Raw genomic sequence first — 16,021 nt, 5'->3', positions numbered from 1 at the left:
AAATCCATCAGAGAGATAGCAGACATGCTTGGAGTAGCAAAATCAACAGTCGGGTACATTCTGAGAAAAAAGGAATTGACTGGTGAGCTTGGGAACTCAAAAAGGCCTGGGCGTCCACGGATGACAACAGTGGTGGATGATCGCCGCATACTTTCTTTGGTGAAGAAGAACCCGTTCACAACATCAACTGAAGTCCAGAACACTCTCAGTGAAGTAGGTGTATCTGTCTCTAAGTCAACAGTAAAGAGAAGACTCCATGAAAGTAAATACAAAGGGTTCACATCTAGATGCAAACCATTCATCAATTCCAAAAATAGACAGGCCAGAGTTAAATTTGCTGAAAAACACCTCATGAAGCTAGCTCAGTTCTGGAAAAGTATTCTATGGACAGATGAGACAAAGATCAACCTGTACCAGAATGATGGGAAGAAAAAAGTTTGGAGAAGAAAGGGAACGGCACATGATCCAAGGCACACCATATCCTCTGTAAAACATGGTGGAGGCAACGTGATGGCATGGGCATGCATGGCTTTCAATGGCACTGGGTCACTTGTGTTTATTGATGACATAACAGCAGACAAGAGTAGCCGGATGAATTCTGAAGTGTACCGGGATATACTTTCAGCCCAGATTCAGCCAAATGCCGCAAAGTTGATCGGACGGCGCTTCATAGTACAGATGGACAATGACCCCAAGCATACAGCCAAAGCTACCCAGGAGTTCATGAGTGCAAAAAAGTGGAACATTCTGCAATGGCCAAGTCAATCAACAGATCTTAACCCAATTGAGCATGCATTTCACTTGCTCAAATCCAGACTTAAGACGGAAAGACCCACAAACAAGCAAGACCTGAAGGCTGCGGCTGTAAAGGCCTGGCAAAGCATTAAGAAGGAGGAAACCCAGCGTTTGGTGATGTCCATGGGTTCCAGACTTAAGGCAGTGATTGCCTCCAAAGGATTCGCAACAAAATATTGAAAATAAAAATATTTTGTTTGGGTTTGGTTTATTTGTCCAATTACTTTTGACCTCCTAAAATGTGGAGTGTTTGTAAAGAAATGTGTACAATTCCTACAATTTCTATCAGATATTTTTGTTCAAACCTTCAAATTAAACGTTACAATCTGCACTTGAATTCTGTTGTAGAGGTTTCATTTCAAATCCAATGTGGTGGCATGCAGAGCCCAACTCGCGAAAATTGTGTCACTGTCCAAATATTTCTGGACCTAACTGTATATACACACACAGTATATCTCACATGCGAGACAATCAGATCACAGAGAATGACACTCGACAGCAGAATTCGAGCCCAGTATCATAGCTCTTGCATCATGCATGCTATACACCAGTGTGACCTCGGCCTAATAGTTCCATAATGTCCTACAAACCTTCCACGTGTGATCTAATATAATTGATAAAAAATGATGACATTACTGTATCATATGGGCTTCATTACCTGGTCGGTGAGAAACCAGCACTTCCATCAGTCGGTGACCTTCTTCCAGCACGGCATCCTTTAGTGAACAGTGACCATCTACGCTCTGCTTAAAGTTCTACGAGTGAGAAAGAAGTGTACGGTTGGCTGCAAAATATTAACTAACCACATTTATTGTAATACTTATTTAGTACAACTTTCTTTTTTTATATTAGGATTCATTTTTTATTCCCAACAAAACAGGAACATAAACATTACATTGAGTAAATTCCAGATGGGAATCAATAACCACTGGGGGGTCCACTAATGTACACGAAGCTTGGGAAAATTTGAGACATCCAAAATATGGTGGCACATGGGGGGCAATACTATAGATGTCACACTGGGCCCTGACCATAGTACTGCCCAACAGCGGGGAGCTGGCTGTCAATCAACATGACATCGGCAATGACATCCTGTCGACAGAGCAATTCAGAAGAGAAGGAACTGCTATGTTTATAGGATATCGGAAGATGCAGGAACAGTCTATGACCACTCTGAGCCAGAAGAGATTGCTACAGGACAGCACAAGCAAATAGTTAGCAACTACCCGGTTTCCTTTTAGACCTGCCTCGAAAATAAGCCCTGGCACGATTTTTCAGGATTTTGAGAGTTTGCTTGAAATATAACCCTTTGGGGTACGTTCACACAATGAGTTTTACTTGCATTTTTGATGCAACGTTTTACAGTCCAAGTAAAGAGCATTGCACTAATAGAAATCTCCTGCCCACTCTGCTTCTGTTTTATGCTACGTAAACTGATCTGTGGTACGTTTTTCCAATTGGCAGCATGTCAATTTCTCTTGCAGATGCGATGAATTTTCCCCATAGACTTGTATTAGAAGCAAAAATTTTGCAGGTAAAAAAAACACATGCATTTACACGGCAGAAACGTAGCAAAAACGCATGTAATCTGCACATAAGCATGTGAATACCAGGAAGTTTCAAAAACAAAACAGCTTTATGTAAAGGATAACACACTAAACAGAGACAAAAAACGCACCGTCAAAAACGCAATAACAAATGCACATAAAAATACATAGGAAAAAATGCAAATAAACTAAGGTGCGGAGATTGTGCTGAAATTCTGCAACGTCAGAAACTCAACGGATAAAGATTTAGCCTCACTACAAAAGTAAGCACTATTTACAATTCAATAAAAAAGTGTCCAGGCAGATACTAGTATACATGTAAAAAGGTAAATGGAATACAGCAGGACAGATACAGTAGACCCTTCATCAAGGAAGACAGGTATCCTTAAAAGAATCACACTCAAAAGTCCCTACAATAATAAAGCGGGCTTTACACGCAACGATATCGCAAGCGATATCGCTAGTGAGCGTACCCGCCCCCGTAGGTTTTGTGTCACGAGCAAATCGCTGCCCGAGGCGCACAACATCGCTAACAAGCGTCACACTATATTTACCTGCCTAGCGACGTCGCTGTGGTCGGCGAACCGCCTCCTTTCTAAGGGGGAGGTTCGGTCGGTGTCACAGCGACGTCACTAAGAGGCCGCCCAATAGAAGCAGAGGGGCAGAGATGAGCGTGACGAACATCCCGCCCACCTCCTTCCTTCCTCATTGCTTGCGGCTGCAGGTACGATGTTGTTCCTCGTTCCTGCGGTGTCACAGGTAACGATGTGTGCTGCCGCAGGAACGACGAACAACCTGCGTCCTGCAACAGCGACGATAATCGGGATAGGAACGACTGGACAACGATATGGTGAGTATTTTTGATCGTTGCCGGTCGTTCCTGCGGTGTCACACACAACGACGTCGCTAATGAGGCCGGATGTGTGTCACGAATTCCGTGACCCCAACGACATCTCGTTAGCGATGTCGTTGTGTGTAAACCCCGCTTAAGGGTTGGCTAGTGTTGGGCTCTCACACACAGATCAGGTAGTACCGCTGGCATTATTCCACTCCTGAGGACGAGTATTGTGGTTCCTTTGGGTCACCGAAGGAGCCTACACACTTGGTGATGTAGAAACCAGCTGTAGCGGCAGCCAAGGGACCTGACAAAGATGTGCCGGTGACAGGAGTGATGCAGATCTGTGTGTGACAGCCCATCCACCACCGGCACTTGCCAACTCTAATTGTTTTGGGTCTAACAGGGTCTTGTGAGTGTGATTCCTAAGCAAGTGTCTGCTTTCCTTGTAGAAGGGTCTACTTTATCTGTCCTGCTGTATTCTATTTACTTTTTTTTACATTGACCATAACAAAAGGAGCTTCAGAGAGAAAAGATATGTTTTTATATATACTGTAAAAGTATAATGAAATTACCATATAGGTAATGTATACCGTAGTATCAATAATGGCACCCTGGAACCTTTTACATACGTAACTATAAATGTGGCTATAAACCAATCAGCATTGAAAAAGACCTATTCACAAATGATATATAGCCCTGAAAAAAATATAAAAGTATATCTTTATTACTTGTATCAAATATCACAAAAGGTTAAAAACAAAAGGAGTTCACAGGTTTTTAACCTTTTGTGATATTTGATACAAGTAATAAAGATATACTTTTATCATTTTTTCAGGGATATATATCATTTGTGAATAGGTCTTTGTTACTTTTTTACATGTATACATCTTCCACCATGTAGCATGAGGCACAGCAGACGTGATGACGTCACTCCATTGTGTGTGCTGTGCGGAGCGTCAAGGGAAGGGGAGAGAGGTGACTTATGTGGTGGTTTTTTTCCATGTGTTTGGGATGTTTGCATGTATGTAGGAAGCTTTGTGGGGGCTCAGAAATGTATATAGGAGGCTATATGGTGCTGATAAAGTATATAGGAGGCTAATGGGGGCTGATAAAGTATATAGGAGGCTATGTGGGGGCTCAGGCTTTATATATGAGGCTATATGGAGCTCATGCTGTATATAAGAGGCTATGTAGGAGTTCAGAAATGTATATAGGAAGCTATGTGGGTGCTCATAAAGTATATAGGAGGCTATGTGGGGGCTCAGAATTGTATATAGGAGGTTATGTGGGGGCTCAGAAATGCATGTACTGTAGTAGACTATGTGAGGGCTTATAAAGTAGATAGGAAGCTATGTGGGGGCTCATGCTTTATATATGAGGCTATATGGGACTCATGCTGTATATAAAAGGCCATGTAGGGGCACATAAATATACAGGAGGCTATGTAAGGGCTCATAATGTATATAGGATGCTATGGGGGGGTCCCACTTTATACAGGTTGCTATATGGGGCTTATGCTATATATAGGAGGCTATGTGGGGGCTCATGCTTTATATATGAAGCTAAGTGGGGTTTACAAATATTTATGGCTATGTGGGGCTCATAATGTATACAGTAGGCTATATGGGGCTCATAAAGTATATAGGAGGCTATGTGGGGTTCACACTTTATAATGGAGGCTATATGGGGCTCATGCTGCATATAGGGGGATATGTGGGGGCTTATAATGTATGTAAGGGTCTATGTGGGGTTATAATACGGTATATATAAGAGGCTCTATGGGGGCTCATACTGTATACATGAGGCTATATGGGGCACATACTGTATATAGGAGGCTATGTGGAGCCAATAATGTATTTAGGAGGCTATGTGGAGACTCATGCTGTATATAGAGGGGGCTGTGTGTGGGCTCACACTGTATATAGAGGGATATCAGCATGGTGGCTCAGTGGTTAGCACTGCAGTCTTGCAGCGCTGGGGTCCTGGGTTCAAATCCCACCAAGGACACCATCTGCAAGGAGTTTGTATGTTCTCCCCGTGTTTGCGTGGGTTTCCTCCGGGTTCTCCGGTTTCCTCCCACACTCCAAAAACATACTCACGGGGAACCTAGATTGTGAGCCCCAATGGGGACAGTGTTACCATTGTATGTAAAGCGCTGTGGAATTAACAGCGCTATATAAATGAATAAATATTATATTATTACTTAATTCTGCTCAATATTAAGTGATACAATTAATATTAATATAAAATATTTCTAATTCATATATTAATATTGAGCAGAATTAATTTCAGCCTATTGGTTTGACCTCCACACGAGTCGCAGTCTCTCATGTGGCCCCCCAGGAGAATTAATTACTCTCCCCGCATTAGTGTCAGCCTGCCCTGGATTTGCCCGCCTTACATTTAATGTGTATGAGCATCGGAATTCTCCAAATAAGTAGACACGGAGGTAAATTAAAAGTAAACCACAAAACAGGATTCTCTGCAAAGTTGTACAAAAAATAAAGAAAATAGCTTGCAAGATTATTTGTATTGTTTTGTGTCCTCACCAGGTGTGTATGGAGATAAAGTTGTAGGGCTTCTGTTTCAGGCTGAGGAGGGGTCCAGTTCTCAGTGGCTTCCATAGCATCTTGCAACCAACGGATAAATTTATCAAGTTTGAATACAAAGCCCTGAGAATGAAATATACAGAGAAATATTGGTAATAGAAAATGCGGAATAACTCACACGCGCTACAATAGTGCCCTCTGCTGTTCAGTGCTGGAGACAAACATTTTATTTGTGTTCATTGTAACTTATTTCACTAGCTTCTGGATACTTAAGATCTAACAGGAAAATATCTACCTCAAAATAAACAAAAATCAAGAGGTAAAACAAACTAAAAAAAAAAATCAGCATTCAGGCTGCCCTATGTATAATATATCAATAATGCTAAAGTGTTTATGGACACTTATTTTCGAAGCAATGCTCCGCGAGGAAAGAAGAATTGCACACTAATAGCATCCAAACCAGAGACTTATGTATAGACAGCATGTTTCAGGGGCTTTACCCCTCATTAGTACACTGCAGAATACTGTTTGGCTGAATGAGATGGCTAGATTCACTTTGTATCATTGAATAGACCTAACTATTGATGGACACTTATGTTTAGGCCTAAGACACACAGCATGAAAATTGGAGCAAGTGGAGTGTGATAAAACATTGCATTCCACTCAGACCAATACTAGCCTGTGTGTCAGCGCACATGAGCGATTATTTTCTCAGCCCTAATCGGACCGAAAATACAGTCACAGCATGCTGCGGGTGTAATGCGTTCCTAGTTTCTCTCACACCCATTCAAGTCTATGGGGCAAGAGAAAAATCGCACTGCACTCGCGGTACACCAGAGTACCGCAAGTGCAGTGCGAGAATGGCAATAGCCGGCTACGGAGGAGAGAGGGAGATAAATCCCTCTCTCCCCTCCGCAGCACCGGCCCGCCCCTCCTTAGTGCCAGCCCTCCCCCCGCAGCTGAGGTACGCTCGCATGATCGGAACTCAGTCGCAGTGACACTCGCATGACACTCGGCTCCTGCTGTGCTGCCAGCGTGAGCCGAGTATCATGCGAGGATCGCAGTAGTCCCCCTTGTGGCCTCAGCTTTTAAGCCAATACTCAAGAAGAGAATATACAAATATATTTTTTTCTATGACGCATTGGTTTGAAAATAAGTCTCCATTATTGATGAGTGAGCACTACCATAATTGGGTGATCGGTACTCGTAATGAGTAGTGATGGGCGGACCCGGCCTGTAAAAGTTTGGATCTGCGCAGTTTCAAACGTATCCAAGTACCGTACCCGGGCATGTAATTCTCAGGGAACTCCAGCTAATGATCCCAGTCTGACAACTCGGGAAATAAAAAAATAAATTAAAAATAAAGAAAATAAGAATGAAGCAAGTGCTTTATACTTACCTAGCCTCCAGCGCAGCTGTAACTGCTCCTGCAGCCTCTCATTCTTCTTCTAGTACCGCTCATTATTGCTCATTCTTATACACTGCTTTCCCCATCCACCGGCCGTCATAGCGTCTCTGGTTGCAGTCAGACGTGCTCCCAGCCTGTGTGACTGCGTCTGACTGCCAGCAATCACAGGCGCTGTCTGCGGGTGAGTAAAATAAAAAATAAACATTTGGATTAGTAGAAAAATAGAAGAAGGGCAGCACTCTGCGGTATCTCAAGACTACTTTATTTTCCGATGCTGAGAGGTGAAACAGACATGAGGGAATGGAGGGAGGGGAGCCGGCGGACGACGGTACCGTTTCGCACCTCTAGGGGTGCTGATGGACCCGTTAAAGTACCCCTAGAGGTGCGAAACGGTACCGTCGTCCTCGTGCCCCCCTCCTTACATACCCTCATGTCTGTTTCACCTGTCAGCATCGGAAAATAAAGTAGTCTTGAGATACCGCAGAGTGCTGCCCTTCTTCTATTTTTCTACGAATTTGAATGCTTTGGCTGGGCACTAGCACCACGGTTGGAGACTCCATCTTCCATCATATCAGGAAAAGATTCATGATTATACCCGGCACGCCAAGAAAATTTACAAGGCAAGAGCTACACTGAATATTGTGGAACGGGATTACCGAACCAACTCCTGAATGGGTAAGCAGTACTGTGCACATTCCTTCTAAAAATATTTCAAACATTTGGATTAGGGTCCCCCCATATTATGATACCCAGCACAGATAATGTATACAGCAACAAGCTGCGGCCTCCAGCTGTGCACTTATCTTGTCGGGATATCAAAATAGGAGAAAACACAGTTGTTTTTTTTTTTAATTTATTTAACTAAATAATTTTAAAAAATAACGCGCGGTTCCTCCCCAATTTTGATACCCAGCCATGATAAAGCCTGACAGCTGGTATTCTCAGGCTGGGGAGACCCATGCTTATTGGCCTCCCCCCAGCCTAAAAATAGCAGCCTGCAGCTGCCCAGAATTGTCGCCTCCATTAGATGCGACAAGCCCGTTGCTTTACCTTGCTCTTCCCAATTGCTCTGGTGCGGTGGCAATCGGGGTAATAAGGTGTTAATGTCTATTTAATACAGCAGCGCAGCCCACCTAGCATGTTTTCATACAACTGGATAAAGTGATTAACCCTTACATTAGGTCATCAATTTTATATTGGTGAAGTCTGACATCCAGTTTCCCCATGATTAGCCATTATTAGCTCTGATGACAGCTGGATATAAACCCTGAAGGGAGCAGAGCAGCCCTGCTTCCTTTAGCAAGTAGTGTTGGCTGGCGAGGACTGCAGATCAGCTTCTTTTCTAGGTAGGTAAGCTGGTCTGCAGTACCTGGCACTATAGAAAGCTGTGCTCCACTGCCTCTCACTGGAGGAACGCCCACCAATCTGATATTCATGACATATCCTACGGCCATCAATATTGAATGATATGTGAAGCCCCACAGGTGTTGTGTCGGTGCATTACCTTCAGGGACTCCACTCGGCTGGATCTTGTCACAGGTAGGAGATCTTCTATTTGTCGTGACGCCACTCTCAGTATTGCGGTCAGTGGGGACCGCCACTGCAGGTTGAGGGACGCCTGGGGCTGATGGTGAGTGCAGTTAGTTGGAATAGCCTCCTGAGAGTGAGGCAAGCCCCAGGGCCCTGTGTAGGTGCGTAGTACCACAAGGCGCAGAATAACTCCACACACGCAGAATGTCTTTCAGGGGTTTTACTCACTTCAGATGGCAGGGTGAGTAACCCGGGCGTAGCTGGGATGAACCAGGCTGGAACCAGGTATCCTTCAGGCTGACTTCTGATGGTGACTACCAACTCGCCTTCCTTAGCCCTTGGTGGTTTGGGGTAACCCCGACTTTTAGTCCCTATGGGGGTCACCCAGGGAAGTTGCTGAAGTCTCTCTCCCCTTCGTTTGCCGTTTGCTTGTTGCCTGGGCCAGATCACTCCAGCTGCTTGCCTCCTGTGAACTATGGGCCCTAACTGTGGCTACGTGGCTGCGGCTTTTAGGTGTTGTGGTGTGGGCTTTGAGGGCCCCACACCGGCAGGTTTAGCAGAGAAAGGTGGATCTATCCCCGCTCCGGGATCTGCCGCCCGTTTGGGCCTGGTTCTCCCTAGCAGTCTCCTTACTTCCCACTCTGTGCTCTCTCTCTAGCTGGAGATGGGTTTCGGGTAGCCCTCCTAGGTGACCGTTCTCCCCCGTCGGTAGCCACTGCGCGGACGCTGCCAGACTACAGCAGCCCACGGGATCTGCTCCTCTCTCGAGCTCCCTGGACTCTGCACTGAACCGGCTCACTGCTCCTCCTCTCCTGTTCTTGCCTACGCCACCTAGCAACCAGGCTCTCTTACCACACCCCCTGAGAGGAGATGGAGGCTTTTGGCCCCCTCCACTATTCCAGTGGAGGTGAAGGCTTTTCCCCCTCCTGGGATCCCCAGGGGTCCTCTCATAGGTACATGTGTGAGACCTGATCACTATGCGCCTGTGTAGTCACACCTCGGTCAGCCTTCTGGATTACCTGTATTGTACTGTCCCCAGCATGGGTGCAGTACTCAGTGGTGCCTGACCAGGTCAGGGGCGCCACATCCCCCCTTAGTTATCACCAGCACGTCCTCGGGCTGCAAGACAACATTTTAAAATGCATAAAACATTAAAACATGTAAAACATTTTTAAAAGCACCAGGTACCATACATCACCACCCTCCACCCACAAGTCCGTTAACCCACCCAAAACCCTCTCACGTTGGCCGCGCCTTCAGCCACTTCTGGCAGGATGTAGAGGCGGCTTTCATGGGCTGGTGGTCTTCAGGGTATACCTGGCCTGGTGGAGCCGCGCCTTCAGCCACTCCTGGCAGGATCCAGAGGCGGCCTCCACAGTTGGTGCTGACCAGGTACCCTCTTTGTGGTGGAGAGCCAGGCCCCATAAACAGGCATGCTCTCTGGTTGCAGGTGAGCCAAGGCCCTATATACGGACGTGCTCCCTGGTTGCAGACGAGCCAAGCCCCTAAACAGGCTGACTCTGGTGGCGGTGGTGCCCTCTGGTGTAACTATTTACACTGCGAGAGTTTGTGGCTATAGCCAGTTCATAGCCTTAAGGTTCATTTCTCACATTAGTTTATGTGGGCACATCTCTTAAACAGTAACGTTGCAAAAACTTCAAACTGTCAAACTGGGAACTTCTATGCTTCTTTCTGTACTTTATGTGGATTCCTCCTCACCAGGGCTTGGGCCTGTAGGGCTGCGGCACCTGTTGCTTCCTTGACCTTTTTCTTCATCTGTGGTAGTCTCGTCAGTAGGTCCTTTGTCTTTTCTTTCTTTATCGCTGTCTTTCCTTTCTTCTTCTTTGGGACATGGTACTACATCTAGCGCATACCAGCCTCTTTCTCCTTGATGCATGGTAAATTGTACGGAGTCTCCCATCCTCAGGTTTCTTCCTGGATGTCCTCTGGGCAGGTGGGCTCTGACGTCTCTTCTATTGACAAAAATGCCCTCTTTCATACCTGGTGCCACTATAAAGCCATATCCGCTCTTCAAGTTAAAGTCTTCCACAACTCCTCTACAAAGGGGTCCTCTGACCTGTGCTTTGGCTCTTCTCAGGAACCGTTTTTCTTCTAGGTCTCGGGCCGTGACTTCTCTCTGCTCTGGGGATGGCGGTGCAGGGAAAGACTGGGTTCTGCTACGGCGCCGTGTCTTGCGGACTGTATTCTGCGAGGTACAACTTACAAGCTCCCAGGTAAGGCTTTTAGGCAAATCTTCTTCAGCAGACGGTGTCAGGTCTTCTTCATCCCAGCGGGAGTATGGCAACATCTCTGGCTCTGGGCATGGATCCACTGCTGGTATCTCCGTGGTCAGCTCCTCAGCCTCCTGGCCTCCTCTCCCCCTTAGTTCTTCTGAGCACTCCTTCGGTGGCAGTGCTGGGGATGGGCTTTCTTCAGCAGACCCAGACGGGGAACTCTTTGGCGTGGTTGCTGGAGGAGTTGTCGGAATCCTCTTGGGGGTGTGCGGAGGGAGCATGTACTGATCCACCATCTCCTGTGGGAACTTGGCCTCCATGTCAGCCTTCAGCTGCCAGTATGCAGGGTCCTCCCCCAGCGTGGGCTTCCTAGCAGGGACCTCCTTGGACTGGGGAGCGGAGTCTGCTCTGGCCTTGCATGCCGGGGTAAATGGTGATGCAATCTTATCTTGGCGGGCCGCGCCTGACATGGCGGCGGCCTGGTCTTGGCGGGCCGCGCCTGGCATGGCGGCGGCCTGGTCTTGGCGGGCCGCGCCTGGCGTGGCGGCGGCCTGGATTGGCGTCGCTGTCGCGATGGGATCGGTGCAGGCTGGGCTGGGCGTCGCTGCAGCGATCGGAGCTTGGCGGGCCGCACCTGGCGTGGCTGCGGCCTGGTTCAGCACCTCACTTGCGGCGCGGACGAGCATTGCTGCTGCGGTGGGGTCTCGGCGGGCCAGGCCTAGCAAGGCGGCGGCCTGGGTCAGCGTCACACCTGCAGCGTGGATGAGGGTCGCGGTGGCAGCCGGTTCTTTGCGGGCCGGACTGGGCGTTGCTGCAGGGACCGGGTCTTGGTGGGCCGAGCAGGGCATCGCTGCGGCGGCCTGAGCTTGGCGGGCTGCACCTGGCGTGGCTGCGGCCTGCTTCAGCGTCGCCGCGCCGGACGCCTCCTCAGGGACTGCGGGCGTGGCAGCAGGGGTCGGGGCACTCGCGCTGGCAGGGGCATCACTGGACTCACCCATCGGTGGCAGCATCGGGGTCGTCACCGCCCGGTCTGGCACTCGGCGCGCGGCTCTCCCCTCATAGGCCTGAACCGCCGCGGTCATCCACAGAAACTCCGTCCGTCCCTCTCTGATCAGCCTTCCGACCCTGGCCTCCAGTTGATCGCAGAACTCGGCGAGCTCCCGACACCACCAGGCAGCGGAGCCTGGCTCTGGGTCTCTGCATTCAGACGCCATTTTCGCTAACAACAAGCTGCTGGCTTCTTTTCCGTTCCGCCGTCTCTGGACGCTTCCGCTCTCTTCACAAGCGAGGTCAGAACTCTGCAGGGGATCTCTGGGTAGCCACACCTCTTCGTGGGCGGTAACTTCTTCCAGCGCGGGCTGCTGTTATTTTTCAGCGCGCTTTTCATGGTGGCAATATGGCGGCGCTTCCAATTTTTCAAGCGGACCGCCCAGGCACATGGTCACCTGTCTGGACAGGTCTAGTCCTTATCCTGTTCGTGACGCCAGATGTGAAACCCCACAGGTGTTGTGTCGGTGCATTACCTTCAGGGACTCCACTCGGCTGGATCTTGTCACAGGTAGGAGATCTTCTATTTGTCGTGACGCCACTCTCAGTATTGCGGTCAGTGGGGACCGCCACTGCAGGTTGAGGGACGCCTGGGGCTGATGGTGAGTGCAGTTAGTTGGAATAGCCTCCTGAGAGTGAGGCAAGCCCCAGGGCCCTGTGTAGGTGCGTAGTACCACAAGGCGCAGAATAACTCCACACACGCAGAATGTCTTTCAGGGGTTTTACTCACTTCAGATGGCAGGGTGAGTAACCCGGGCGTAGCTGGGATGAACCAGGCTGGAACCAGGTATCCTTCAGGCTGACTTCTGATGGTGACTACCAACTCGCCTTCCTTAGCCCTTGGTGGTTTGGGGTAACCCCGACTTTTAGTCCCTATGGGGGTCACCCAGGGAAGTTGCTGAAGTCTCTCTCCCCTTCGTTTGCCGTTTGCTTGTTGCCTGGGCCAGATCACTCCAGCTGCTTGCCTCCTGTGAACTATGGGCCCTAACTGTGGCTACGTGGCTGCGGCTTTTAGGTGTTGTGGTGTGGGCTTTGAGGGCCCCACACCGGCAGGTTTAGCAGAGAAAGGTGGATCTATCCCCGCTCCGGGATCTGCCGCCCGTTTGGGCCTGGTTCTCCCTAGCAGTCTCCTTACTTCCCACTCTGTGCTCTCTCTCTAGCTGGAGATGGGTTTCGGGTAGCCCTCCTAGGTGACCGTTCTCCCCCGTCGGTAGCCACTGCGCGGACGCTGCCAGACTACAGCAGCCCACGGGATCTGCTCCTCTCTCGAGCTCCCTGGACTCTGCACTGAACCGGCTCACTGCTCCTCCTCTCCTGTTCTTGCCTACGCCACCTAGCAACCAGGCTCTCTTACCACACCCCCTGAGAGGAGATGGAGGCTTTTGGCCCCCTCCACTATTCCAGTGGAGGTGAAGGCTTTTCCCCCTCCTGGGATCCCCAGGGGTCCTCTCATAGGTACATGTGTGAGACCTGATCACTATGCGCCTGTGTAGTCACACCTCGGTCAGCCTTCTGGATTACCTGTATTGTACTGTCCCCAGCATGGGTGCAGTACTCAGTGGTGCCTGACCAGGTCAGGGGCGCCACAGATACATCATCAATATTAAAAGCCCTGATGATCTATATTACTTTTTATGCCTGACATTTTGTTACAAATGTCTATAATACAATTTAAATATGGAAATAGTCTCTTCAGAGAGGCCGAGGTTAGGAACTCTACTGCCACCTGGAAGAAGTCATCCTAAATGTTAGTATATTAGAATGCTACACAATTTACAATGGAAATAATACAATGCAGTGCTCTCAAAAAAAGGCTCCAGGTATGTTTATGTACTAAAACAGACAAGTCCAGAGAGCTGACAGGTCCTCTTTCATATTTCTTCTCTTTGGGAATCAATACCAGTTTTGTTACATAAAAAAAATGAATGCAGCTTTGTAACAACATCTATATCATTGTATAACTAATGTAACAAAGCGGCAGCTGTCTACGCCATTGTAGCAAATAGGAAATGGATGAGAATCAAGCTTTGCCTCTGTAAGTGATCTGAAACTGACAGATATCGAGGGATTGTAGTCAGATCACAAGCAGTCTGTTCAGGAGACATAACCCTCATATAGTGCTTCCAGAACGTAGGAGAAAATATACTCAAAATAATTAGCATTTATATATTACGAATTAGGAGAACCGATATCACAGATGAATTTTCGCATTGTTCCTGTTCATGTTCTACATCCAGAAAAAAAAAAAGGAAAAAATTGCAAGTGACTCATTTACAAAAAACGCATCAAATACGGTAATTGTATTGCAGTACATTGCATCCCGAGCATTTCCTATCTGATAAAATGTCAACCGGAAACACAGGGCTATTTGGCAGTAAAACAATTAGCAATAACTCTAGTGTCTACACATTATATTTTGCAAATGTAGAACAAGATCTTTTTCAGTCTGAACTTTGATTTTGATGAGCAATAAAAGCATGCTGGAGGCAGTCATGCACCAAAAACAGTCAGTACATAAAAATATTGTCCTTTAGGTAACGCGGAGGACTACCTCCTGTGTCCTTTACAGTTTGGATCCCTTCGCTTCATTTTCCTTAAACTCCTGGAAATTGGAATGCCCAAAATTAGAGGTCACTGAAGTCTCCATCAGTAGAAAAGATGAAATATTGGGCAACGCATTCACCTGTCAAAAGTCTTAAGAAAGTGTCAGAATACCACTAGGTGGTGAAGACACTGAGGCAGGAAAACTAACCTGAGTTTAATACTACAGAAACCCACCAGAGGTCGCCAACGTAATCGTCAGAGAAGTCAAACAGAAATGGGTCAATGCTGGGAAGTCACGTCTTAGAACAGGGAGTAAAACTATTCACAGTTAAGACCGGAGCCGAGGTCGGATACCAGAAATCAAACTACACAGGAGAAACATTGGTGAGGAGAGAAGACCGGGTAATTAGAGAAACATAGAGGTAAGACTGGGCAGGACAGACGAACGATGGAGCAAGCAGGGAGAGCGAAGATCAGGCAGGGCTGGAGGTCGGGAAGGTCAGGGGTCAGAAGAAAGGTACCGGGTAGCAGGGAAACAGAGCAGAATACTTCTCACAGGAGTAGCATGACGCCAAGCTGGATATACCGTATCACTGACGATGTCCAGGAGACATCAGCCCCAATATATAGCAGGGAGACCCCCGGAACGAGGCAGAGCAAACAAACCCCTCCCGGAGGCAGGATACATGCACCGGCTCAAGAACGGCAGAGCTGTGCATGAATCATGACAGAAAGCCTCTCTATATGGGATTCCTTATCTACTGTAACAGTCTTTCCTCTGTTGCAGAGTTTGGTGACATGTTCTGGGTCAGAGTCTCACTTTACCTTGGATTCCCTTTCCTTTGGGAAGAGAGGGGTAATGTCAGTTTACCTTCCAGCAGCTCCTGACTTCTGGCCGGTGTTTCCGGTTGGGACCATGCGCCCAGGTTCTATAAGTACCCTCTACTTCCACCAGAGAGTGCCGGTTATTTTCATCATTTGGTAGCTTGGCCAGGAAGAGACAGGAGCTGGAGAAACCCTCTCTGAGACTCGTTTTGTGGGCTGCAGCATTGGTGCTTGCTGCAGCAATTCTAGGTATACTGGTTGTATGGTATGGATATTATCAAGGAGTCTGTTTACTTTCGCCCCTTTTACGTTGTTCCCCCTTGTGCACTTTTAGTGGCTCCTTTGTGTGTGGTTGCCGTGTGTGCGAGTTGTTGTCATTGTTATTCCTGTTTTGTCCATGTTTGTCAGTGGGGTGTTGACTTCTGTTCTTGCCCCTCCCCCCGGGTGGTGGGTTGTGGAGAGGGTCTTATCATCAGGGGCAAAGACAGGAGATAGGGTCTAGGTTGGGGTCCCGGACCTCCCTACCATCAAGGGTACCTCTGGGTATTAGGATGAGTGCATGGGCCCCAGCCTTAGGGCCAGCATAGGTTACCCTGTGTCCCCTTGTCACTCAGTGACATCTACAAACTTAAATTTGGTACTGTTGGCTGTCAGAGAAGGCTCACTTCAGTGCGAACATAATAAAGCTATTATCATATGGTGGT

The 16,021-nt window shown here is 47.9% G+C and overlaps 1 protein-coding gene across 2 annotated transcripts in view; it reads right to left on the bottom strand.

Annotated features, from left to right (window-relative positions):
* Positions 1–16,021, bottom strand: part of AKAP6 (A-kinase anchoring protein 6) — a 460,428-nt gene that overhangs the window by 218,340 nt on the left and 226,067 nt on the right. For both annotated transcript variants that reach the window (XM_075329663.1, XM_075329664.1), the window contains exons 5-6: positions 5,730–5,852; positions 1,454–1,550 (exon numbers count right to left, since the gene is read on the bottom strand). In XM_075329663.1, coding sequence (XP_075185778.1) covers positions 1,454–1,550; positions 5,730–5,852 — 220 coding nt within the window. The remainder of the gene's footprint in view (positions 1–1,453; positions 1,551–5,729; positions 5,853–16,021) is intronic.

This window comes from Anomaloglossus baeobatrachus, chromosome 12, assembly GCF_048569485.1.
Source record: "Anomaloglossus baeobatrachus isolate aAnoBae1 chromosome 12, aAnoBae1.hap1, whole genome shotgun sequence".
Classification (NCBI taxonomy): Eukaryota; Metazoa; Chordata; class Amphibia; order Anura; family Aromobatidae; genus Anomaloglossus; species Anomaloglossus baeobatrachus.
Note: the sequence above shows the minus strand (reverse complement) of the source record. Positions and strands in the feature narration are given on the sequence as shown.